The sequence below is a fragment of the Poecilia mexicana genome, unplaced genomic scaffold (genome assembly GCF_051168715.1).
Source record: "Poecilia mexicana isolate PSO_F unplaced genomic scaffold, ASM5116871v1 scaffold_17, whole genome shotgun sequence".
Taxonomy (NCBI): domain Eukaryota; kingdom Metazoa; phylum Chordata; class Actinopteri; order Cyprinodontiformes; family Poeciliidae; genus Poecilia; species Poecilia mexicana.
The window spans coordinates 20,621,707-20,647,179 of record NW_028263386.1 but is presented as its reverse complement, the minus strand read 5'-3'; the positions used below and the strand labels follow the sequence as shown (position 1 = coordinate 20,647,179).

Here is a 25,473-nt window from a genome sequence, read left to right as displayed (position 1 = left end):
CGGGCTGCTATTGCAAACGCTTGCTTCTGTAAGAGAGAGGCATTTTAAGAAGCTATAGAAATGAGTTTATAGACTCCATTTTCCAGCCTTTTCAAATTGAAAACATTTATTTTTCTGTTTAGTTTACATCCTGTATGCCTTAATTTCGAGACATTACTTTCTAAGGATGATCTGGTTACTGGAGGTATTAAAGTTTCATGAAAAGTTTCATGAAGTTGCAGTTTGAAAGTCATTACACTATTGTGTCTTTTTATTGGCTTTTGACCCAGCGAGAGAGGAGTCATTTTATTTGTCAAGTTGTGCACAACATCTTTTATGTGTTTTGCTTGATTTATGTTTTTATGTGATGTCCATTCAGTCAGTTTTTCTGTGATAAAAGTGCTTATGAACAAAGTTTGCTTCCCCTTTGGCAGATTATGGCTGTGGTTTAACAATTCGAGGTTTCCAGGGATTGCTCTGGTTCCATTGACCTGTTTTAAAGATGAGCTGTGTTACAAGAATATGAACAATCTAGTACAGTAGCTACAGTAGCAATTGTAACAATTGGATTGAATGTTTAACAAGTCTACGGTTATTTACACTGACTAATCTTCAAGCAGCACATGTAATGCACAGCGTGTCTGGCTAAATTACCTGTCTTCAGGAAAAGTGGAGCATAATAAAATGGTATTCACCTGAACTACTGTAAGAAGTTTTATTTAGTTTTTTGTTTTTTTTACTGCCGCTCAGTGTGAAAGTTTGCGTCAACAAACACTGCAGGCGGAATTGAGTTTAATTAAACTTTTACTTTGAGTGTCTCAAGCTCACAAAGTAACATCCAGTTCTGCTTTGCGCGGTACGCTGGGAAACTAATTGAAAACGAAGGCTTTAAGGGCACAGAAGCACCGTTTTCAGCCTTGGCTTGAGAGGCTCCAAAGCCTTTCATTGTCTCCTTTTAGCAATATGTTTGTTAAGACAGCTAAGCCACACCTCCAAAGAGAATTTTAAGACTTTCTCCTACTGTCTGGGACAGCAAAACCAGGCTTGAAGTTTTTTTTTTTTTGTATTTTCAAAAGAAAATCTTACAATAACAGAGCAGGGACTTTTTAGTGGCTGCACTAGATTAAACCTCTTATGTTCTGGTGAATTTTCTGGTTTCCAGAATATATGTCTGTTTATCCTAAAACAAAAAGGAAAAAAACAAGTTCTTGAAAGGCTCAATGATGAACATGTCTCAATAATTTAAAATACCTCATTTTAAATGAAAAAGTGTTTTTATGTGGACATGAATCTAGTCTATTGAGTCATATTTTTGTGTGTGCTTGTAATATTAAGAAGCCATCAAGTGTTGAAGGTACAATAGATTTATAGTAAGACTACCACAACTCACCAACCCTCCTGAGCATCCAGCCTGTTTCTGGTCTTAAAGCAAATTGGTAACACACCTGCACTTAATTAGAGCATACCACAATATCATAGGTGAAACTAGAAAAGAAAATCTAAACAGAGAAACAGGAATACGATTTTAAATCTTGATTTACAAACTCACCATTAGTAAATGGTCTGCACAGTGAAATGTGTAATACTGGGCAACTCAACAGGTTAATTTAAAGAAAAACAAACAATGTAATACAAAAAAGAAAGCCCTCCATTTAGTAGAGCCCGGTGATGCAATCAGTGACGTCATCCAACAGGAAGTTTTTGGGCCAGCTCCTCCCACCTGCTCAGGCTGTTGCATCTGAAAGGAGCAAACAACAGTGAGAAAACAAGAGACCATAAAATAATTGACCATAAATACACCTTGAAACAAAAGAAACTTATTCATCCAATACGTTTGATGAACGTAAGCTTCTTTAGTTAACCAAAGCTTCTGCTAGCTTTAGCTGAAGCTAACAGAAGTATTAGCTTTAACTACATATATGTAAACTACAGCATAATGCTAAAACAAACAAACAAACAAACCCAGGATAGTGAGTGAAGCTAAGGTGCAACAGCAATGTGTGAATTATAGCATTTTGGCCAACTATAGAAAGATTAAATGAATCAGAAATGAAAAAGGGACAAATGGTAAACACAAACTGAACCACTTTGTCACATTTATGTCCGTTATGGACTAGGAAAAGCAAGGAAGTCATAGTACATCATAGTAAATATATTCAAACCTTGACGCATTTTATTGATCTAAAAACAATAAAGCGTTATTATTTCTCAAAGGCTAAAGCTCAAATTTCCTCGTCTTGTTCTAGTGAATCCAAAATTGTGTATCGTCTTGTTAGATGGATCTACTGTTACATCAGCTATCTAGAGAAACGTCACTTTAATGGCGTTGATAAACTTCCTCCTGGAATTCAACTTTATATCATTTAGTTTGGAGACTTACATTGGGGCAGTTGGTCTTACATTTACGTACAAGAAACAACCAGCCGGAAAATGCTGAATGTTTTCTAAAGTGGTGCCTTTTTTTGAAGCTAGTTGAATATTTTTTTTATTTTGTGCTAGAGGTACTGGACAATATTGTTCATGTCCTTTGCAGGAGGCGCAGAAACTCTTTACTCACTCTTTCAGAATGCGATTTTACATGCAAAGGAGCCCTCATCAGAAATGGGGCTGTTATTCATAGCTGAATTGCTCTGCAAATGATTCTTGCCTGTGACAACATTCATCAACATGAGACATTGCGTAACCAAAGCTGGTACGCTTTTAATTGGCACTATTTTCTCCTCTGGGCAGCGCGCAACACATACAACAGCATCAAAATCCCCCTTCATAAAGGCTGGATCTGGCTTTTTAGTTGCATAAATACGTATATCCGTTTTAGATGACTTCCCTAATTACCTTTTTAAACCGGAGTAATCTCACGACGCATTTGGCGAAAATTAAAAAATGCACCTCCCTGAGTAGCATTTTTCTTTTCTTTTTTTTCTTTTTTTTTCATGTCTGAGCCTGCATTTATCCACCTGAAATTAATTCCCTAATTTGTTTGTAAGATACACAGGGAATACTGGAGATCCCAATCCACTTAAAGCATCTTGTCTGCTACTTTACATTTCTGTTCTGAAATGCTGATTTGTCCCCAAAGAGTCCTCCCTGCAATCCTGCTAGTCATTAACATTGAAATGAAGAACGAGTCTCTGCTTTTCATGAGGGGTCTGTAAAATTCTGCAAGGGGTTCCTGCAGTGTGTATGTGTGTGCGTGTGTGTGTGTGTGGGGTGTGTGTGTGTGTGTGTGTGTGTGTGTGTGTGTGTGTGTTTGCTTTGGCTGTCTAATGAAACCAAGATTAGAAGGAGGGGAAATTTCATGTTCAATGCTGAGAATTCACACTCAAACCGTGGTGTGGCTTGCGCTGCTAACACTTACTGATACGTGTCGAGGCGTTTGATGACATGCTTGTCCAAACACACAAATCAAAAAGCTGAAAGCTGCCTGGCATGCCACAGTGGTGCAATCTCAAACACTCATCCCTCTGTGTATTATAAATGCTACTCAGTCTATTTTATTTATTTATTTTTTTTTAGCTTTCAAAAACTTTTGATGAAGTAATTTCATATTGATCCTCTTGAGGGCTCCACAGTTGTTCTAGCCTTGATTTTTTAGTGGAAATGTGATTTTCATACGTAGACAATATTTTACAATTTCTTTTATAACAGCTTCTATAATGGCTTTTGTGTAAATGCACCGATCACAAACACCTGCTGGACTCTCAGGTTTCCTCTGGTTGACAATGCAAGTCTGATGTAGAGTCTGAAACTGACTTATTTAGGCTACATAAAAGGCTTTTGTATTGGTACACACTCAAACTTTTGTTTTTGTGTATTACCGAAAACAGAAATGCAAAAGCTCGGATCATTGAAGAGCAACATATCAGTGGGTTGTAAAACTGTGGGACTCTTTAGATCAGTGGTGCCCAACCCCCGGTCCGTGGACCAATTGGTACCGGGCCGCGCAAGAAATAATTAAATATTTCCGTTTTACGTATTATTTGAGTCTGGGGGGGATCTTTTATTTTGAAAATCCTCGAACCGGATTCTCTCGGTTACCTGCGCGCCAACACTGAGCCCACAAGCAGAAAAATGAGTAAGAAACAGATCAGGTGTCTTTGGAAAGTTTCTTTGCAAAGTGGAAAAGGCCCAGAGAAGAGACAGGAGGATGGATTTATCCCGGACCGGTAGGTGAGTCAAACATTACAAGCCGCTCTGTGTAACATGCGGCGACCGGCTGCTAATGAGGCAATGAAGCTTCAAACTGCTTCGCCACGTAGAGACCCAGCAGGCTGTGGATATAAGCAACACTTCGGGTGTCATTGTCTCCATCACTCCCTGATGGGACCGTCTCGTTGCAGAGAAACAAGCTCAGGGCTCCCGTTAGTCATTATCGTGAGTTAAAATTTTCACGAAACTAAAATGTTCGTTTTTGTGGCGCATCTGTATCTTATTTTGAAGGGATATGTAAACGTTACCATAGCGACCAGAGTCAGAGAGCGTTTGGTTCAGTGGTCGAGAGGAGATGAGTAGAGCTTGTGAGTCTTAAGTCTGGTTTAGACGGCAAGACTTAAGGATTGTCGGCCGATTCTCCAAACCTCTGTGACCACAGAGCTGATAAAAGTCCAACAGGTTCGATCGGTTCGTCTCTCCAGCAACACGGCAGGAGCAACACGAACCGATTCCAGTCACAAACATCGCGATTCCAGAAGAAAATCCACAAATTCCCAACATAGCATATGGGAATTTAGAATAACCAAACACGGATGACGATGTAGTTCAATAGTGACAGTTTGTGGAGTCATTTTAAGAGATAAAAGACGTAACAAAAAGAAAAGGCGGTGGATAAAAGACGATGGGAGCAGCCGCTCTGTTTGCTGCACTATGATTTGAAGGTGACTGTTTTTTCATAGGTAACATTTTTAACTGAATAAACATATATAATAACGACCTTTACATATAATAATAAACACTTCTACACATCCCCTCTGTTCTTACGTCACCGCGCTTTCTGATTGGCTACCTGTCACATTCAGCAGGTTGTATTCTGTTCCCCGGTCAGGAACTGGGTAGATTCAGGATTTAGCGGGAACACCAACATGCAGAAGCCTTATCTGCCGGTTCACCCCCCCTCCCCCTCCCGGCCGCAGCAAAAATTCCAAGTCTTGACCGGTCCGTGGTAATAAAAAGGTTGTGGACCACTGCTTTAGATTATATTGTTTGACACTGCAGGCATATTCACACTAGTTTATTTTGATAAATTGGTTTACTTAACTTAATGTTCACTGACTGAATTAGCGAACACTAATTCGCCCATTATGGAACATTTCCATGCACTGATGTAAATATTGTAGCAGCCGTTTGTTCTTCCCACCTCACTTGTTTAGTGAAGTGACTTTATATATATATATATATATATATATATATATATATATATATATATATATATATATATATATATATATATATGTATGTATGTATATTTCAGTTATCAGGTTTTTTTTTTTGGTTTTTTTTTGTTTTGATGATGAATTCAGTCTTTATTATTTTCACAAATAAGCCAGTCCCTTGACAGCTCCAAAAATGGTGCATGCTCCAAATCAGAATAAATTTAACCGTCAAGGACTTGGACGCTTCCAGAGCACTTTGTGCATTACTTACTGAATAAAGTAATTAAATATCCTGATAGAAAACTGTTGTGTACAACTTCCAAGTACTTATTTAAGATTGAATATTTGTCTGGCAATATTCAATCATCATTCAAATCATCTGTCAATCTCATGACAGATGATTTGTCACAAAATATCTGAAAAAAAGCAATGCGGTCTGAGAACAGTTTTTGCTTTTGCGACGCGTTCGTTTTTTTTCCGACTGAGTTTTCTGCTGAAAACACAGCAAGAACGCCCACTGATGATTGAAGTAAAAACCAGAGAAATTAGATCTTTAGACCCTGAGGAGCCCTTTTGCTCTGTCAGGTAGATTGTAATGAAAGCTACACCTGTATACTAACTATTATCACTTCTGATGATTTTTCTTTCATTAAACCAGAGGCAAACATAGTTCAATAAAATGTCTCTTTATGGACATGTTTCTTTTGTGTTTGACAAACAAAACAATTTTTTTTTTTCAATTTGTAACCCGTCACATCTTTCATCACTCCCACATTCGAACTACGACTTCTGTTTTTTATTTTTTTTCTATATAAACACATATGTTTGCAATATCATTAAATGGAAATATTCTTTCCTGCTTTGATTACGTTGGAACTTTGTTTCAACATCAACTAATCAGAAATTCTCTTTTTACTGAGAAAACGATTTTTAGCTTCAGCTGATGCCTTTTTGAAGAACCGTCAAACCCGTACACGCGCGTTTCATGAGTGTGTTATGAGGGTGTCTAAATCATGTAGAAATTATGTTCTGTGATTTCAGCTATTGATCAAAGTGATCTGAGATTATTTTTGCATCTCCTGCCTCCCACTGTTTAGTTACATACCTAAAGATACAGAAACCATTAAAGGAGTTTTGACAACCTGTTTCACTTGGTCCTAAACTTTTAAAATCGACCATATTTCCTTACTTTCTTCATTTAAAAAAAAAAAAATTATTTGACACTGGAGGCCTTTTGACTGTGGTTTGTTGACATTATTAGGGACATTTTTTTATGCTAATGGACTAATTACTTCTGTCACAGTTTTGTGTTGACTTATTCTATAATTTCTAATTTGTGTGTGCAGTTCATGGCAAAGTGTTTCCACGCCTCTTTACTGGAAATTAAAGTTTCCTACACAGAGTGAACATGTTTCTACATGGCTATTGTGAAGTTAAAATGTTTCGTTTGTCTCTTTCAGGCCTGCAAGAGGTGACTGTCAGAAGAAATGCCGGTCCCAGGTGCCCTAGTACATCATCACCGGGACCATGGCAACTCCTTGGCCAATGACAAAAAAGAGGTGCTTCCATGGCTTCGCCAGCCTTGCTAGATGGTCGGCATCCTCCTTGATGCTCCTATGGTTGCCTTTGGTGTTGCTATGGCTGCCGTGGCCTGCCCAAGCTGAACAACTGGCCAGCGGGGGACAGAGTGGAAAGGCGCTTCTTCATGGTTCCCTGTCATCCCCAGCGTCGTCGTCATCGTTGTCGTCCTCCTCCTCCTCCTCGTCCACCTCCTCGTCCCCGTCCAGCTCCTCAGCATGGGGCTTCAACACACGGCAGAGTGGGGGGCAGCTGGACTGGCTGCTGTCGGAGAAAGGACCTTTTCACAAATGCCCGGAGTACACGGAGTTCAGAGAGAGGTTTCAGCAGGGGTTTTCAACAAGATACAAGATTTACAGGTGAGAGTGGGGGGGCGGGGTGTTCATATGTGTGGCAGATGAAAAGAGAATGCACTTAAGATTTGAAAGATCAAAAGGTGGAGCAGAGAGTGGCACTCTGCCTTAAACCTAAGTGTGGGGTTTTGTGTCTCCCTGTTCCTTCAAAGAGCTGCTTACCCACCATTTTGACTTGTGATCTCTTGATATGAAAGACATCCACCAGGAATCTCTTGTCACAAGACGCATATGTTTGAGTTTAAGGTATAGATTCGTCTGAGGGTTTGTTTGGGATCAAAGCATCTGAAAGAGGTAAAACCAAAAAAAAAAAAAAAAAAAAGAGTTAAAGTGAAAGATAAAACGCATAGAAACCTTTATTCCTCCTTTAAGCTTACTGGACATTGTTAAAAAAACTTCTATAGAAATATTTTTTCACCCTGACTCCATTTTGGTTTAACTCTTTGTGATCTCTCAAAATTATTTCTTTTAATCAATTTTTAACAGTTTCAGGATGTTATGTGTGCTATCTGAGAGCAGCTCGCTGTGTGGTTGGCATTTCACCTCCCGTATTCAAACCACAAACAGAGAGAGTAAATGAGGTTAACTCAGCTGACTGTCAGCTGCTACAGCTGTCTGCAAGTTGAAATCTTTGAGAATATATGCTTGAATTTGATTGCTTCTTTTTACTTTTACTTTTTTCTCCCATATACTTGTGGATTCCTGACACTTTTAATCAAAAAACCTGATTTGAAAAGGTCCTTCAAGTTGCTTTTATTTCACAAACGTATCGGAATCAAACAGAGTCAATCTTGAAGTTTGTAAGATGTGTGAAGAAAATATAATTTCATCTGCAGGAGTGATCCGTCTACAGCTGTGAGAAAGACTAACATATTAAAGCTGGATATGCTGGCTGTGTACACACACACACACACACACACACACACGCACGCACACGCACACACACACACACACACAGTAGGTATACATATTTATGTATATACATATAAAATACCACTTTACTCAGTGTTACCACTGAGCAAAAACACAATATATAGATTAATTACACACAGATGGATGCTTGAAAGCCCTTTTTTTCTTAATAATTATGAAGATGTTTCCACTTACAACTTGACATGTATAATTTAAATTTTATCTCGGACCAAAAAGGCAAAAACAACTTTTAAATGGAAATGTGAGCAAAATGAAACACGTGTTTCATATAGCTCACACACTTGCTTGAAGGTTATTTTCAAAAAGCACTTTTAATCTCACAAACCAGCCTCATATGAAGGCATATTCTAATGTATTAAATGCGACTATGAGCTCTTGTGTCTGCGAATCACATGGCTTCTCCAGGAGGACAACTTCTCAGTTGCTGTAAACCAGCATATTGAAGACAAAATGACTTGGATTTGAACTGTTTTTAGCATCTTATATCAGTGGTGAACACAGTTAACATCACCAGTTGCAAACAGGAAGGTCTGTGAGTATTCTCAGGAGAATGTACACCTTTGTTCCACACACGGCCTCTTTGCAAGGTGCTAAAAGCGGCTTCAGGTCAAATTCAAATCGGCATCCAATTTGGCCCCAAATTGACATCCTGTGGCAGCCACCTGCCTTACTGGAAAGATTTGAGTATGAAATTACCAAAACGACCAAATTGACCAAAAAAAAAGGACCTAAAAAATCCAAAATCCAACAGGTGTGAAATGACCAGAGGCTGATTGGAACGATCCCCCTCCGGAGGCCTTTGAGTGCGCCCACCTTCAGGACTCTACATGTGACTTTCATGAGAGTGTCATGAGTGTGAGTGTCTAAATCATGTCAAAATCATGTTCTGTGATTTCAAGACAATGATTTAAATGTTCAGACTGTTTTTTTTTTCACCTCCTGCCTCCCTCTGCCCTCAGCAGCACTCTTGCTTCCAGCACTGTATGGTCATAACTTTGCATACTGCAACATCCCATACAAATTTCATCTCATTCTTGATTGGTTTTTAAAAAAATAAATATACATATTTGTATTTTAGTTTGACTACATTGTTACCCTGATGTAGAATTTGGTTTGATGTGTCACAAGGTTTCCCTTCACTTACAATTTACATCTGGTAGTTTCATTGTTTTCCAGCAATTGTTGTTGAATTTTATCCTATTCAGAAGGATTTGTATAAAATTATACAAATATAGAAATAATATGGAAAGGAAAAAAAAACAAAACATTATTTTCACAATTTCTGGCTGGACATAGCTAAAGGCAGTGAAGATGGAAGCACATTAACTTGCACTCCCACCCACATGGGTTCACTCTCAACACCACACACAGCCAAAAATATCAGATCTTTCACTAATGTCTTAAGTCACTGTGGTGTGAGCCAAGTATTATTGAGCTGTCTGTCAGGGCAGTTTTGTCTTACAAAAAAACACAATGCATTTGTGAGACATCGTCTCACTTTAAGGGACAGAAAGAAGCGGGGGGAAGGAAAAAGCTAAATTTATGTGCAGTCCAAATAGGCAAAAAACATAAAAATGTTACAAATTATTCCAATATTTCAAGAAAAAAAAATTATAAATTTGATATTTATTTTTTACAGATGTACATATTTATTTTTGTTAATTGTTTTTTTTGTAGCTACATCTTTCCTACAATTTAATAAGGAGAAGGGAGACGCTGCTGCTTTCAATTACGTCTCTTTATTGATTTCCTCCGATGGTTTAATTTGGCTGCAAAAATGGTCGCTCATTTGGGTCAAAAATACCGTCCAGAAAATGTGAGTGCTTTTTGATGAGCCTTAGAGGGAGGATAGTTTTCTGAAAGGAATGGATTCTGTGCTTATCAAGGAGCTTGTGTGTCTTGAGGCTGTGAGCTGGGTCATTTCTAAATGACGCAGTGGAGTCCTGGGTCAGGTCCGGAGATAATGGCCCCTGCCACCATTATCATTACTCCGAAAATAGCGGCAGACGTGAATGATGCTGACTCTGTTTGCTGAGGCTGCAATCTGATTTTTTTTTTTTTTTTTTTTTTATTTCCTCAATTTAAAGTAAATTATATTGAGATTTTTTTTTTTTTTCCTTTTGTCATTTCATTCCTCACCCTTCCTGCTCCGTGGAAATAGAGTATCCATTTTTTATGAGGGACATCATAGACGCTTCCTTGTTTACAAATGTAGACTTGAGCCTGGAAGTGACACATTTTCTTTTTGTTTTTAATTTTTTTTTGGCTCTTTGATTGTTTCAGCTGCTGACTGAGTGCATTTTCAAAGACGAGCACTTCAATCGATCCCTTCTGTCTAGAGTCTCCTTGCTCTCAAACGCGACATGAAAACGGCAATGTTTTTCTGTCTTCATCCATCTCCCTTCTTCACTCTCTCCTGTCTGCTCTTCTTTTCTCTCTCTGCCTCAAGTTGAATCAAATGGAAATGACAGCATCGCTTACAGATGGAAGGGAAGAGCTGCGTAAAATGACAGGTGAAGGTTATGCGACAGATGTGGAAATGGTGACTCCGCTTTTATCAGCGGGACACTTTGAGTGATTTCCTTTATCTTAGCTTTGACTTTGGGAGTTTTAGCAAAACGCTTTTACTCCTGTGTATATAAATTCTGTTTATATAGGCCTATATGGTGAACAAACAAGTTGATATTAACATAAACAATTTGCATTTGTGTCACAGAGCTGCTGCCAAATATGCCCAGCTAAGGAATTTTAATGCTTTCTCTCTCCAGAGGCAACATGTGAGTCATCCGAGGTTCAGATGTTTTTTTATTTTTTTTATTTACAGTGCCTCCAATAATCTTTATTTTATTTTATTTTTTCGCCACTTTGCTTACCTTATCACTGCAACATTCAGATTAATACAGTGGTCAAATAAAGTATTCACATCTTGATAATATGAATGAAATAAGCCTGTCAAAGTTGGTCTATTTTTCAAAAGTAAAGTTATTACTAAAGTTTTTCCCCCTTTTAAATTTTCACTCCTTTGTTTTGCTTTGCTGCTACGTTTGCATCTACAATTCAATCCTTACAGCAAGGCCAAAAATGACGCGTCACACGAGAGACGGAGGCAACATTGACGATTTATAGTAATAGAGTAAATATCAAAACCTGATTCTATGGCTTTGAACACCCTAAAACAAAAATGCTACTGAATCAACTTTTGGTTTGATTTTACTAATCGGTCTTCCTGCGTTCACTCACAGTGCGGCGTTGACTGTGAGTGAACGCCGCTCTCACGGTCAAACATTGCAGCATCACAATCCAAGAGTTACTTTTCCATACTGTCCCAAGATGGAACCTTTGATTTTTGTCGAGGTTGGTGAATCTGAATTTTTCGACCATCAGTCAGTTTTAACCCTAAACATCCAGGTGTTTTTTTTTTTCTGGAAGGTTCCAGTTTGATAGTTAAACCAAATAAACGGGAGAATGTTTTCAACAGAAGAAAATGCAACAGTAGATGTGGCTAATGGCTGCCCTGGCTGAGCAGGTTTATTCTAGATGCAGTGCTGTGCCATTTGCCCCAGCTTAATGTCAAATATAAACACTGCTTATTTATACAAAATTGCTCAGAAAGAAAGAAAAATATGGGGCGGTGGAAGGCTTTTTCCATTTTTTTTCTTTTTCGTTTTGTGACTGTAAACAAAATGTGCAACATAGATTATCAAGAAATGAATGACCCCGATTAAATAACTCATTTAATTACGTAATGGTGGATTAGACGCCCTTATATGTGCAAGTTTTGTCCTTACTGCGTGAGGACAACTTATCGGCGTCGCACAGTAAACACAGCCACTACATGCACTCGCCTCTTGTGTCTCTAATTGTACCCGAGTGACCCCTCTAATGGTGATATCTGATTATCATTAAGGAAAATAAGTGCTGTCAGGCTTTTCTCTGCTGTAACTTCCTACAGGACTAGAGTAAAATTGTCAGCTCTCATTAGCGTTTAATCAGGGGTAATGATGTGACTACATAGAAGCAGCACTTTTTTAAGCCATCCCTAATCTGCTAAAGCCTTTAATCACATCATCGCATAACTCGCACTGTTACATGTAAGAATGTTAAACAAGCTTCAAAAGCCGTTTCAGTGTTATGTTGCGGTCAGTGGGCTCTCGGTTGTCTTGCCCTCCTTGTGGGAGTGCTAAGAGAAATTTATATCCCAAGACGCTATTGTCGGATCTACAGGCTGGGTGCCGCTGTTGCATCTGCATGTATATGTGCGTCTCAATGAATTTGTGAAATAATCCAGAGAATCGTCAATAGGAGATTAATTGCATTTTACGGCCCTGGTGTTTGGACTCGACGGCTGCCCCGCAGACGGTCATCAATTTGATGAACAAAGTGGGACAAGCCATAAAAACTAATTGTTAAAGAAGATGGGTGTTCGCCACATGATTTATCCAAACATATTAATGAAAAGTTGAGTGGAAGGAGAAACTGTGGTTAAAAAAAGGTGCAAAAGCCACAGAAGTAACTGCAACCTTGAAATGATTGAGAAGCAAAGTCTCTTCAAGATGTTGGGGAATATTCAGACTACGACTGAAGTTAGTGCTTCAAGAACCACACACACATAGAGATATTCAGGTCTGCAGCTGTTGCATCTCATGAACCAGAGATGTCTGTCTAGGTTTTAGGTAAGAATTTTTTTTACCTACATTAGGTAAAGAAGGACTGAGTGACATCCTGCTTTAAGATATAGCAGCTGTTTATGTACATGCAAAGCTTAAATAAACTGAAGACGGACAGAAAAATGTCTATCAAGCAAAAATTTAACCCGGCGTCTGACTGCAGATGTGGGGATTTCCTGCTGTTCTGCTATTTATTATTTTATGTATCCCTTAAAGTGTGTTTTACATTTGGAACACAGAAATCTAAACCTGCAATTATTCAACCCTCAGTATGAATTAGGTTCTTCTTGGTCACAGTTTCCGGAGTAGTTATTCTGATTTCTAATCATTTTTAGCAGAAAGCCATTGTTTCCTGGTATCCCCGTTGGCAACCTATGACACTTTTTTTTCCCTACCTTTGTTTCTCTGCCATAAACAGGATTTGCTTAATATCCAACATTGAAAAATGTGTAAAGTAGCGAAGTTCGGCCTCTAATTTTACAACTGGTCTTTCCAAATCAGACACAAAAAGCCGCTGTAGTTTCCAAATTATTCCACCCCTCCATCTTTTACTTATCATGAGCACCATTCTGTTGTGATGATCTGCTGTAAACATGATTCATGATTCATTGTGCTGTCCAAGGGTTCAATGACATCCAAACTTCAGCTTTGTTATAGACGGCATGACATTTTCTTACTGGATTTTCAGACGCTTGATTGAATCGGTTTTGCTTCGCTGTGGGCATTGTGCGGCATTCAGCATGTACGTCTTCCTCCTCCTGCAGAAATACTGCTGATCATTAGGAGCAAAAAGTTACAGATTTGATGTATCACTCCACGGAGGTGACTTCTGAACCTCTACAGCTTATTTATGTAGTCGAGAGCAATTTGGAATCTGTTTTTCTTAGGTTTTTGGGTCAATGCCAAAAATGTAAAAAAATAAATAAAAAAAACTGGTTCCAAACTGCACATCAAGCTTGGAGTCCTTTGTGTGGAAACTGAAACATGGGTTGCTGCTACCAACAAGTCTTGTGGTTGGTCTTTTGCAGCCAGTAGAGGAATTTTAACCAATTGTTTCCTTGGAAATCCAACAAGAGTCGTTGATTATTTTCTCTGTCATGTCTACCTTGTGTAGCATGCTTGCCTCTCTTTGTTTCCAACTGTTTTTTTTTCTTTCTAAAAGTATGTTCAATACAAATAAGTGATCAAAAAATAGCAAGCAATTATCTGAACCATATTATAATTACTGTGATTTAAAGATTTTTTTAAAACAATCTTGGCATTTAATAGGATTGATGTAGACAAAGAGCATCACTAAATCAGCGGGTCTTGAAAAAGCGTAGCAATTGACGTGTTGGAGAAATCAATTCAGCTCAGTCTCTACCAAAACTGATGTCATCTGATGAATCACTTCCAGTAATATCACATGAAATATTCTCAAAGGCATAAACAGTGTTTTTATTTTTATCTCTCCAAAGTTACACAAGCGATTTATTTCTTTATTTTTGTTTGGCATTTCTTATCAGAATTCCAGTGGCTCTTGTCTAATTTATTTTCATCTCCCTCTGTTCTGCTAGAAATCGTCTGAAATCAGAGTTTGGGTGTCGTGTGTGTTCGACTCTGGTTAGGTGTTTGAATATAGGATGCTGGGAGGCAGACAGAGGGTTTCTTCTGTGGTCAACAGCATCAGAGACATAAAGAGCTTAGAGTGGACACAGCAGCGGGGCAGACAAAGGGCCTGTGGCTCTGTGATGGAAACAGTCAGGAAGTAACAGCCTCCACAGCAGGATACATTTGCCTGATGAGCACAGTGTGTGTACCTTTGTCTGAGTACGTGTGTGTGTGTGTGTGTGTGTGTGTGTGTGTGTGTGTGTGTGCGTGTGTGTGTGTGTGTGTGTTCCAGCTGACCAACAAAACTCTTGTAAATTTCCATAACACCTATTTGGGCTGCCCACTGGGTCGCCACATATAAATGTACCCACAGATTTTGGGTTTTTGTAGATTTTTGGAGTTTCATAAAAGGACAACACAAAAGAGGTTCAAACTGCTGCATAAATTACTGCTGCTTTCTATACAAAACCTGGGTTTGAATGCACAAAGGGAGGAGGACTTTGATAGGAGCACAAATACGCATTATAACCAAAATGAAACGTGCGTCTATGAATTGAACCCAATTGCATAGCTGCAAAACATGTCATCTGTGTAATGATGTGACAAATTAAAGAACTGTCAGCACTGAAGCAGACAGACAGCATTTAATTTTATTCTTTGAAAATGAAAAAATAAAAAATAAAATAAAAAATAAAAAGGTTTTCTGTTAGGGCTTCGGACCTTCAGACATTACTATAATAGAAGACAAATCTTATAATTTGACTTTTGTGTTTTGGTGATACAAAAGGAAGGTTCATAACTGATGTAAAAGGGATTTTTCAAAGCCTTTTTTGCAGAAACACCTGAAATTGCATCTTGGGGAAATGTCACCTACTCACTGCATTGCTACATTGTTTTCCTGTAGAGTCGCAGAGAAGCTTTTTGTCTGCAGTTTTGCATGAAATGATTAATGACTTAAAAAAAAAAAAGAAGCAAACAACAACAACAAAAAAACAACTGTTATACTTATTCCAAAGTGGCTAAATTGGATAATGGGATTTCAAATTTGAAAAAATAAAAAATAAAATAAAAAAAAGAAAAGTTTGATTGGACACATTTGAGGTCGGCAAATTAGCAACTTGATTAAATCCCTAAGTTAATATCTGCATACAACAAATCATCTTAATGAACTGTGATTAAATTATTTTCTGCAACTTTGTACAAGAACATTTTAATAAAGGTTAAAGTGGGACAAGATGTAGGTGGTACTCTACATGTAGAAACAAAAACCAAACCTACTGGAGAGATACCCTGGTAGTTACAGGTTCTTGGAGGCTGAGCACGGAGCTTGTCAGATTCCTATTCTTTGGTGTTCCTGTAAAGTTTCCCATCTGAAAAAAAATTCATTTTTTATAACACATTTGAGAGCATCTAAACCTTATACTATTAAAATGTAAAGCTCTTTTTTTTTTTTTTTTTACCAATCTGATACATTTCTCCAAATCTGACATCAAATCTTTTGTAATATAGGTGTGTAGTTGCATTATCTCTTTTATGCATAATTATGAGGAACCCTCTTTCAACCTGTTATTATTAGAGCAGCAACATTTTTCAAAAAGGTATATGTTTCTGCTTACTCCTGAGTGATTGCATGGCAGATTGTTTGTAAACATAACTGGGACTCTTTGCACAGAAATTATAATAAAAAAAAAAGCCTTCTTGTAAAAGAAAGGCTCAAGTATGTTCCGATTCAGTCAGACGGCGTCATTAGCTCCATCCTGATTTACTACATCACATCAAAATTAGAATTTCAGTTTTTCGTTAAATTGCAGACATAAGAAAGGATGTGGGTTGGGAAGAGTACTAAAAAAATACTTTAGTACAAACAAAAAATTACAGCATAAACCTATAATAAATAAATGTGCCCATCCGTTCCCTCAATAAATATTCTGCTTTTCATGTATTGATACTGTGTCAATTTGTGATGCGGGTATTAAAATATATATCATGACTGCAGAGGTTTAGCATCTATATTAACAGAAACATTAAGTCTTGCAAAGGGAAGAGAGAGAGAGAGAGAGAGAAACATTTTGATTAGTTTTTTCTTTCTTTTATACCTTTCATATACATATTTTCCACATTTCTCATTATTTGCCGATTTAAAAGATATCTGTTCTTATTTTGTGTTTTAGTTTTTATCCATCACTTAATTACTCCATCTTACAGCTAATATTTTAGCCACCAAGCAAAAGAAGTGTTTGTGTCAGAACAAGACAAAAATGGGGCAGGAATACTGAATTGATGTTTTCTGCAGAGGGAAAAAAATAAAAAAAGAAGGGATGTGTTATCAAAAGTGAAGCCGGTGTGCAAATTAATTTCAGACAGACCTTTTCACTGAAAAGCCAACAAAAAAAAAAAGTGAGTCTCTTTGCTAAACAAAGTTTGCATTAACTTTTCAAAGGATCCATTTGACTGGCAAAGATTTATTCATTAAAAATTCAAAGTTTGATCTATCAAACTGAGGTGTTTTTGAAATAAAAGACATTTGAAGTCGGTGCCTCTTAAATGCAGCTTTTCAAGATAAAACTCATATGTCACAGCAATGAAACGCTTTAAATAATTACATCCTCACATGAAGCAAGAACGTCTCTTTGTTTCAGATGAAATGTGAATCCTGAGAAAATGTTTAAATGTAACCATTTTATTTTATATTCATTACATTCTCACTTTATCATTTATCTACATCAGGAAAATGCTGGAATGTAGAAATATTCCTTGGTTTTTACCCAGTTTTTTTAATTTTTATTGTATGTTTTTTTTGTAACAAATGTTTTATTAGAGAACAAATTAGAGCACGCTTTATTTTTTTTCCATCCATATCCATTTCATAAGAAAAATGCATCAAGTTTAAGAATATTGACAAGAACTGTAACTGAGAAAAATAAGTTCTAGTTATAGTTTTTCATTAATCTCCAAATTGGTTATTGATTTACACTCAAATATAGAAAAACATTTTTCACAACTCCTGATGCATCAAACCAAAAAGTTGCTGACAGAAAAAAAAAAAAAGATCAAGCAGGTTGGTATTGATTCTTAAAGTTTAGCTTATGCCAAGATGCCTCAGTATTTATAGGTCATATAATTATGATATTGTGATCTTTCAATAATATTCTGTCATTTTAAATCATTGTAGGCCTGAGGCCATGGAAGAGAGGCAAAAAACTTTCATTTTCACAATTTCTCTATTTCTTTAAGTTTTGTCCAGCCATGATAAACCAGAACAGTGTCATGAGTTATAATGTAAGACAGGATGATGTAGCATTCTTTACCTATAGTTTATGTTGGAGCAACATGAACTAACCTATGAAAAGTCTCAATATTAACAGTCGAGCACTAAAGTAAACTTAGTATGTTGCTTTATTGTATGGCCTTAATAAAAATATCCTGTTGTGATGTGACAAACGCCTGCTCTTAAATAAATCAGTTCTTTAATGGACCAAAAACATCCTGGTTATAAATGACACATTACAGAATAAAATACATTAAAGAGGCAAGTGTAAAAAAAAAAGAAAAAAAAAAGCTAAACTTTTAGTTTTTATTTTGTAAGGATTTCAGAGAGCCTCGCTGTTTTATTGTTTATGAAACAAATCATTGTCACATTTAGTTAGTTTGCTCTAAGTAATAAAACCCATCTTAAGGCAATTCTGTGGTATATTTTGAGGGAGCAGAGCTTATTTTATTATCCAGTGACGTCGTAAAGCAAGTGGTAGAGAAAGGAAAAAAAAAAAAAAAAGTCTTTAAATATCTTCAGCTTTCAAAGGTCATGCAAAGCGCATCAAATTTCAAACGATGTGACAGATTTATTGCAAACTAATAAAAAATCTGCTGGCTTGAAAGGTGACCCTAAATTTTGCAGGTTTTATGCTCTCTAAGGATCCAAATTTACAATGGATCGACTTGTAACAATGGCCACTAATTGCTTCTGAGAAACTCACTGAACATTTTATAGCATTGCCAACTGTTAGGCACCGACTCTCATTTTATGTTGGCTACAAAAAGTTTGGTGTCAGCTAGTTATGCTCCTCTGGTGCAAGAAACCGAGATAGCAATACTCAGTGATTTGGAGCACAATGCAATTTGCGTACAGTGTGTGCTCTGACAGTACATTTATTTAGATTTGGCGGGGGGGGGGGATGTGAAACTTTAGCTTGTGTTGGGAAGAAAATTACTTTTGAGTTTGAGAGGAAGATAACCAATGAGTGACTTTGTTTCCTTCGTGACGGCGTGGGCCGATTGCAGTTGTCAAGGCATACAGAGATTTACACAACCGCAGAAAAGTTTTTATAGTGCAGTTCCTATAATTATGAGATAAGAGCAGGGTGTTTTCTCAACCTATTAAAAAAAAAAAAGGTTCTGATGTGTTCTGATATTTACAGAAAATACTTCAGCTGTTTGAGAGATTTCTCATTTTAGTAGACAGGAAAATTAAGCGACACAACAAAGAAGCTTCCATCAACAATGACTTTTAAGAGCGAATGCTCATTGAATTGTAGTTTAGTCATCAGCTCTCAGTGGACTTTCACATTAACACATTTTTGGCATCTCCTCAAACAACACGGGCAGCAGGGCAGGCGATGAACTGAAACGCAGAGTAGATTATCTGAGTGAATGGTTTCTGAGTAAATGGTTAATAAAGAGAGGGGGGTGGGGGGGTGGGGGGGGGCTCTTGCTGGGAATGTGGTTTATTTAATCCTAGGGACCAAACTGGTGCCACTGGATTTCATTTGCGTTTGTGTGCAACTCCTGATGTCAGAGTTATGAGTTACGGCTAGGAACTGCAGGAACTTTTTCAGTGCAATAATGTAACAATATTCAGTCTGTTATTCTTTCAATTCAACGCAACAGCTCAACAATCAGCCGACTGCAGAAAGACTATATTTCAGTCGTATTAAAATGTCTTCTACAGTTGTTAAGTAGCCGAATTGGGTAAAAGGGGTGTCGGCAGGCCGCGGCTTTCTGAAAACCACAGATGGGAAATAGGCTACTAAATCCTAACTGGTGCATCTCTAGTTTGTTTTGCTTGGCAGAACATTTTCTTTCTGAGTTAGGAATAATGTTTATGTTGATTGAGACATTTTCAGGAACGACAGTCCACTCCGGGTTCTGCTTTTTTTTTTTTTTTTAAGCTTGGACAAGAGAGTTTTTAACAGCTGTGCCTGCTCACATTATCACTGATGCTGTTTCTAATAGGGTTTATCATTCATTTTAAATGGTTTGCTCTTTGCAGACTGGGAAACTCCGATCGGAAATTTGATCTCTTCTTTTCGTGAGAAGAACAAATAAATGCATGGCCTCTGTGATGCTAATAAAAACATGAATTTGCTGCATAATGCATCCGTCACTCAGATATATCATTTACTGTCCATGGTACACAAACAAATCTCTAGGTGGAATGAAATTTGTAACAGAGAAGGCAGATGGCGAAAGGATTGTTTTGCAACTAATTGTGAAATGCCAGAAGGGGAAAAAAGTTGCGGTCGTTCGAATGTTGGGACAAATAAAATGCCTCAAGAAAATGAAGAGAGAAGACTACAGAGTTAAGGTTGGTGTGCATGAACAAGGAGGAAGGGAATAAGGAATAAGGAAAGACTATTGGGAAGAGGAGCGAATTGAATGGCTCAGGAAAGATGGATGTGAGCAGCACTTTGTCTGGCAAGGGGCAACAAAGTTGTACACGTGTGCGGGAGAGAAAATGGAAGATGGAGAATAGTTTTCCAGGCGCACACAACATTTAGCTTCATCATAACCAATATGACTGAACAAGCCACCCTGCAATAAATCTGACATTAATGTGCTGACTTGGTTGGTTCCATTTTGTTCCGCTTTTGTCAGTTTTGCCTCTCTTCCCCCTAATTTTGGTGAAAATTAATTGCGTCCTGTGAAGAATCTGATAGGGGCTGGACCCGCAAATTGCCACTTGTGTCTATATTCAGTTGTTGTTCCACTGTGAGTGTGGAAGACAAATTAAGCGCGTGGAAAAGAGCAGATGGTGGCCAGGTCGTTGTTTGGAACCAGTTAGTTCTAACGCAGTGCGCTGTTTGGCAGAAAGCCTGAAATTTGGCTCACTGGGAAGTGGTAAAACGTCGGGACCACCCAGAGCTTATGAGGCATAAAGGACACTACAAGGTCCATTATTTTTGGCAAGGTGCGTCTGAATGGTCTCGCCCTTCCTTCAGCTTGACCAAAATGCAACTCTTCATCTTCTAACTTGATCCCACTCATCACTCTTGTGTTGGCTGATCTCCACTGGTTCGCTGTGTGCCAAAGGATTTATTTAAATTTTCTTTCATTTGTTTTTATGTCTTCATGGCCTCGCTCTACCGTTTCTCGCTGACTTGCTTCGCTTGTACTCTCCTTCACGGCCCCTGAGGTCAGCTGTACCAAAGGTGAAGCTGAAGCTCAGAGGTGTTCAGGCTTTTGCAGCATAGCAGCTCCGAAATTCTGGTTTGTTTCTACGTGTCAGCCGGGATCTTTCTCTGATTTCTTTTAAATCCTTTCTGATTCCTCATCTTGTTTTCTTTCTGACATTCGATATGGTATCAGTTTGTTCATTTGTGTGCGTGTTTGTGTTTGTGTTGTCTGACATTATTACTTTATGTACAATTTTTCACTTTTCCTCTTTAAATAGTCAAGCATTTGTCATTTTAAACAGAGTTTATGCATAAATTGGTTCAGATTGGATGGGAATCTGATAGGAAGCAAAACTATTATATGAATCTACAATGTGATGCTGTTTTTATGGGAATATTTCATATTTGAGATGTCATCTCCTGTGACATTTAACACCATTTGATTTGTAATGTGTGACCACAGCAGATTTCTACGATCTGGGTGTAAATTGATTCTTTAATTACATAGTAGGATTACTATGTCTTCTGGGAAAGAACGTGGGGAAAGTGTTTTTCCCACATTCCAGCTCTGAAAAAGTGTTGTAAAAAATAAATAAATAAATAAAATACACATTTGTAAATGGTATTTATTCCAAATTTTGCATTTCCGTTTCTTCATCCATTCATCTTTGTCTGTCACTTCTGCTCTTAAGATCCATCCATCCATCCATCCATCCATCCATCCATCCATCCATCCATCCATCCATCCATCCATCCATCCATCCATCCATCCATCCATCCATCCATCCATCCATCCATCCATTCTCTCATTCCTTGTATTGTCCATCATTCATTCATTCAGCCTTCAAATTCTGAAATTATCCTTAATATTAACAACTTATAAGTTTATGTTCAATGTAAAATAACACTAAAATTTACACTATATAGTTGAGTGCCACATTGCAGACGGTTTTTTTTTTAAAGTAAGGATGTGCTTATAAATTGTTTAACCAGTAATCTGATGAGCTTCTAACAACAGATTGCACCGAGAACCACGTCAAGCTAGAAATTGAAACTTTCTGTCAGAAAAGTGTCACTTTTATTTATATTTTTTTAGTACTGTCGAAGGCAATCTCTAATAACTGTCTTATTCCCCGAGTCTTTGGTGACACCGGGGCCACAGACAATCTTCACCTCATACTAGTGAACTGGAATTGGATTGTAATTGGTCCTTGTTGCCCCGCATGCGCGCACATGTCATGCGTGCAGTATGGGAAATTGCTGGCAAAACAGCCTCCCAGCAGGGCGAGATTGACAGCAAGCTGTATTTATGAAGTGCCACCAGATCTGTGTACAAACACGCACTGATTCAATTATTTCATCTCAGCTGGAATAAAAGGCACAAACAAACTGGATTCTTCTACATTCTGCCAATTTTCCATTGGGAAATGACTCGAGGGCAGAACTGTAAGAGGCAGAATAACCTGCATTTGTATGCCGGCCCCTCGCGTGCGCTCCCTTTCAATTTAGCAGAAGTCAATTTGAATTATAATGCAGAGGTTTAGTCTCTATTCACAAAGTGCAGGGTAAGAGTTGTTGGTGGGGGGATAGGGGGGGTGGGGAAGGAGTGTGGCGGATGTCGGAAGTGGGGGAGCATGAGGATCCTTGATTTGTCTGCCAGTAATCCCTGATCTCGTTTGGGTGAAATTGCCAATTTTGCCAAAATAAATAAATAAATAACAGCTCTCTGTCTGGTATTTGTCTGCAAAGTAAATTTATTTTCTCACATAGCAGTTAAGTTTTATGATTGGGTATATTAAAACGGGACAACGTCAGAGGGAGGGAAGGGCGTATAAGGGGGAGAGTAATACATGATGACCCACAAAACCAGAGTTTGATTAAGATAAACAGCAGGGATACAAACAAGCATGCTGTTAGGGATCAGTATAGGTTCACCAACAGTTATTTAATAAAAAAAAAAACAGAGATGTCATTTGGAAACTTTTAAGGTGAGCTTGTCTGAGCAAGTTTTTTCTACAAGCTGTTGGCAAATAAAAATCTACAATGAAATATCAGCAGTTGCACTGTTCTGTGTTACATATTATTACTCTGCTCTTCTCAGCGATAGACTAACAACAACCAGGTTATATGGAGATTATACAGCCCTGCTCTGTTTCATTAGGTCACATTTTTTATGACATGCTATACTAGCTTTTTGAGCTAATACTGAAAGAAAAAGAAAAATGTGCCATTACCCATACTGTTGTTTTTTTCCCCATGTCATTAAATACATCTGTGTCAAAATATGTGTCCCACCTAACTGCCTCAAATCTACGGACAGATCTATAAAAACTCTGAAAACTTTCCCCCTGTGTGATGCAGGGATCGCTATGCACATCAATAAGTAATCTCCCTTGTGTAGTAGCGGTTATGAATAATGCAAGTGCCCATATAGCTGTGGCTGCTCAAAAATGTATTACTGCGGAGTGGCAGGGATACCACACAGAGACAGGCTGAGCACATCTCAACAAATTAACGCTGGCAGATCACTTTTTATGTCAAAGACACCAGAGATGTTTAATCTCGGTGTCTTTCAGAACAATTGTTCAGCCGGGGAACAATCAAATTGAAGTCTCCTCGTTTGAAATGGATCCGTTTTAATGCAGAAATGGTTATCTAACGCTGAAGTGATAGACTTTCTCCCTATTTTTTTATTTTTTTTTCTAGCCAAGAGAGCTGGAAACAAAAAAATTAATAAACTCCCAAACCTAGTTTTTTTAGGGTGCAATGGAAATAGGACATATCGGCCTCCTGTCTCTCTCTCTCTCTCTCTCTCTCATGCACATATACACACACAGAGGAGAGGAGATGGGTTATAGCACAACTCTCAAAATAGCTGAGGGAAATGTAATGGGGAAACCAAGGCATTCATCTCCCCGATTTCACCAGTATGGTCCTGATAAATTAAGGGAAGGGAGTAAATTTCGGAGCGTCTCGCACATCCTTAGTTAACTTTTGTCAAAGCCAAAGTAACACTAGAATACGCTTGATGGGATAGATTTTGCATGTATCGAACCAATATGCTGCTTCATTATGAAGCAGGGCAAAAATGCAAAATAACAATTGTGTTAGGAGCTTATTGTGCTGCTGCACTTTTACTTTAAAGTTTGGAGGGAAAACAAGGGGCCTTTCCTGCCAGCGGCAGCTCATTCTGGTTAAACAGCAGCAATTGTTTTTGCTAACTGCATGTGGAATGATCACTCCTAAAAGACCAAACGTCCTTAAGCTCTTTTTATGCAGTAGCCAGTCGTGTGTATTGCTGTAAATTTCACTATACTTTTTTTTTCTTTCTCCACGTTAGCCATCGCCGATGGGTCTCTCGCGTCTGCAGGGTGTATTCTCGAAGTTTCTGTAACCCTCTTCTGTGTTTAAGCAATGCACTTTTAAGAATGTCACTTCTGTGCCAGTTCAATCGAGAAAGCTGTTCACACACTCACATTTTATTAAGTGGCAAACTTTCTTCATCCAAGCCAGCAGGCACTTTTAAAACTGGTTCTTGATATATTTTGCATGCCTCAGGCCCTGTCCTCACTAATGTGGATGTTTTCCCAAAAACCTCGAGCCTTGCTTGGGTCTCCCATGCAAACACAAACTGATTGCAAGTTATTGGTGGGGGGAAAAAAGTGAGACTTTTAGTAACTCTGTAAATATTGGGCACTCATGGGGATATGCTTGGACTGGAAACCCATTGATTATTAAGAACTAAGACGTGAAGGTTTATTTAACACAACTCGACTGCTGCTTTCGATGATTAAAGCCTCAAACACAGCAGAGGGATGTTTTGCTCTAACTGCTAGTAGCATATAAAACATTTCTCTCCCAAGTTTATTTCTTAAAACACCAAAGAAATATGTTCACTGGGTTTCACTGGGTCAAAGAAATATCACCCATCAAAAGTTCTTTGTTTACAGTTTTTATAACCCCGGCCATGTTGGATATCAAATACCGGGTTGCTTGCTGTGCTCTGACTTTCTCAGAGAGTTTTTTTACCAACTGGGAACCCACACAATCTGACTTCCAAGGACAAAGAGAATATACCGTAAGTCATAGCAAAAGGTAGAATAAAAAGCATTGTTTTGGTTTACCCAGAAATTGAATATTAGAGGTGTAATTCTCTTTGTACTGCCTTTTTGAAAAAAAAAAAAAAAAGCATAAATATATATCTATAATTTAAGGGAGTAAGTGATGGGATTTTTAAAAATAATTTCAAGCATCTCAATCTTTTTCCTGTTGAATTACATTTTAAAACATGTAAATAAATATAATATTGAAATATGTTGGTGTTAAATTAGACCCAGGAGCAAACGGTACATGGGTAAAATTCCCATCCTACGTCAATGCGGTGTTTTAGGCAGACTAGATTAGAGAATGTGTTTATTTCACTGACAAGAGATGTGAGATTTGACCAAACAATAATCTTTACTAAGTAATTACGTCTTCTAAGGTTCCCTTTTCAGAGCTCACTTTATACAGATGATGTCCTGCCTTTTTAGTGAATTGCATTAGCAGTTGCTCTATGTCAAATCTCTGCAGTGTTATTGATGCGTCAATGGCGTATCGGGTCTCAAGGTATGCG

General features: G+C 37.9%; 1 protein-coding gene across 1 annotated transcript in view; it reads left to right on the top strand.

Annotated features, from left to right (window-relative positions):
- Positions 1-6,875: 6,875 nt before the first annotated feature.
- The window catches only part of brinp2 (BMP/retinoic acid inducible neural specific 2), a 105,859-nt gene continuing 87,261 nt past the window's right edge, over positions 6,876-25,473 (top strand). Inside the window, exon 1 of the mRNA XM_088014829.1 lies at positions 6,876-7,285. Within this exon, the coding sequence (XP_087870955.1) occupies positions 6,876-7,285 (410 nt within the window). The remainder of the gene's footprint in view (positions 7,286-25,473) is intronic.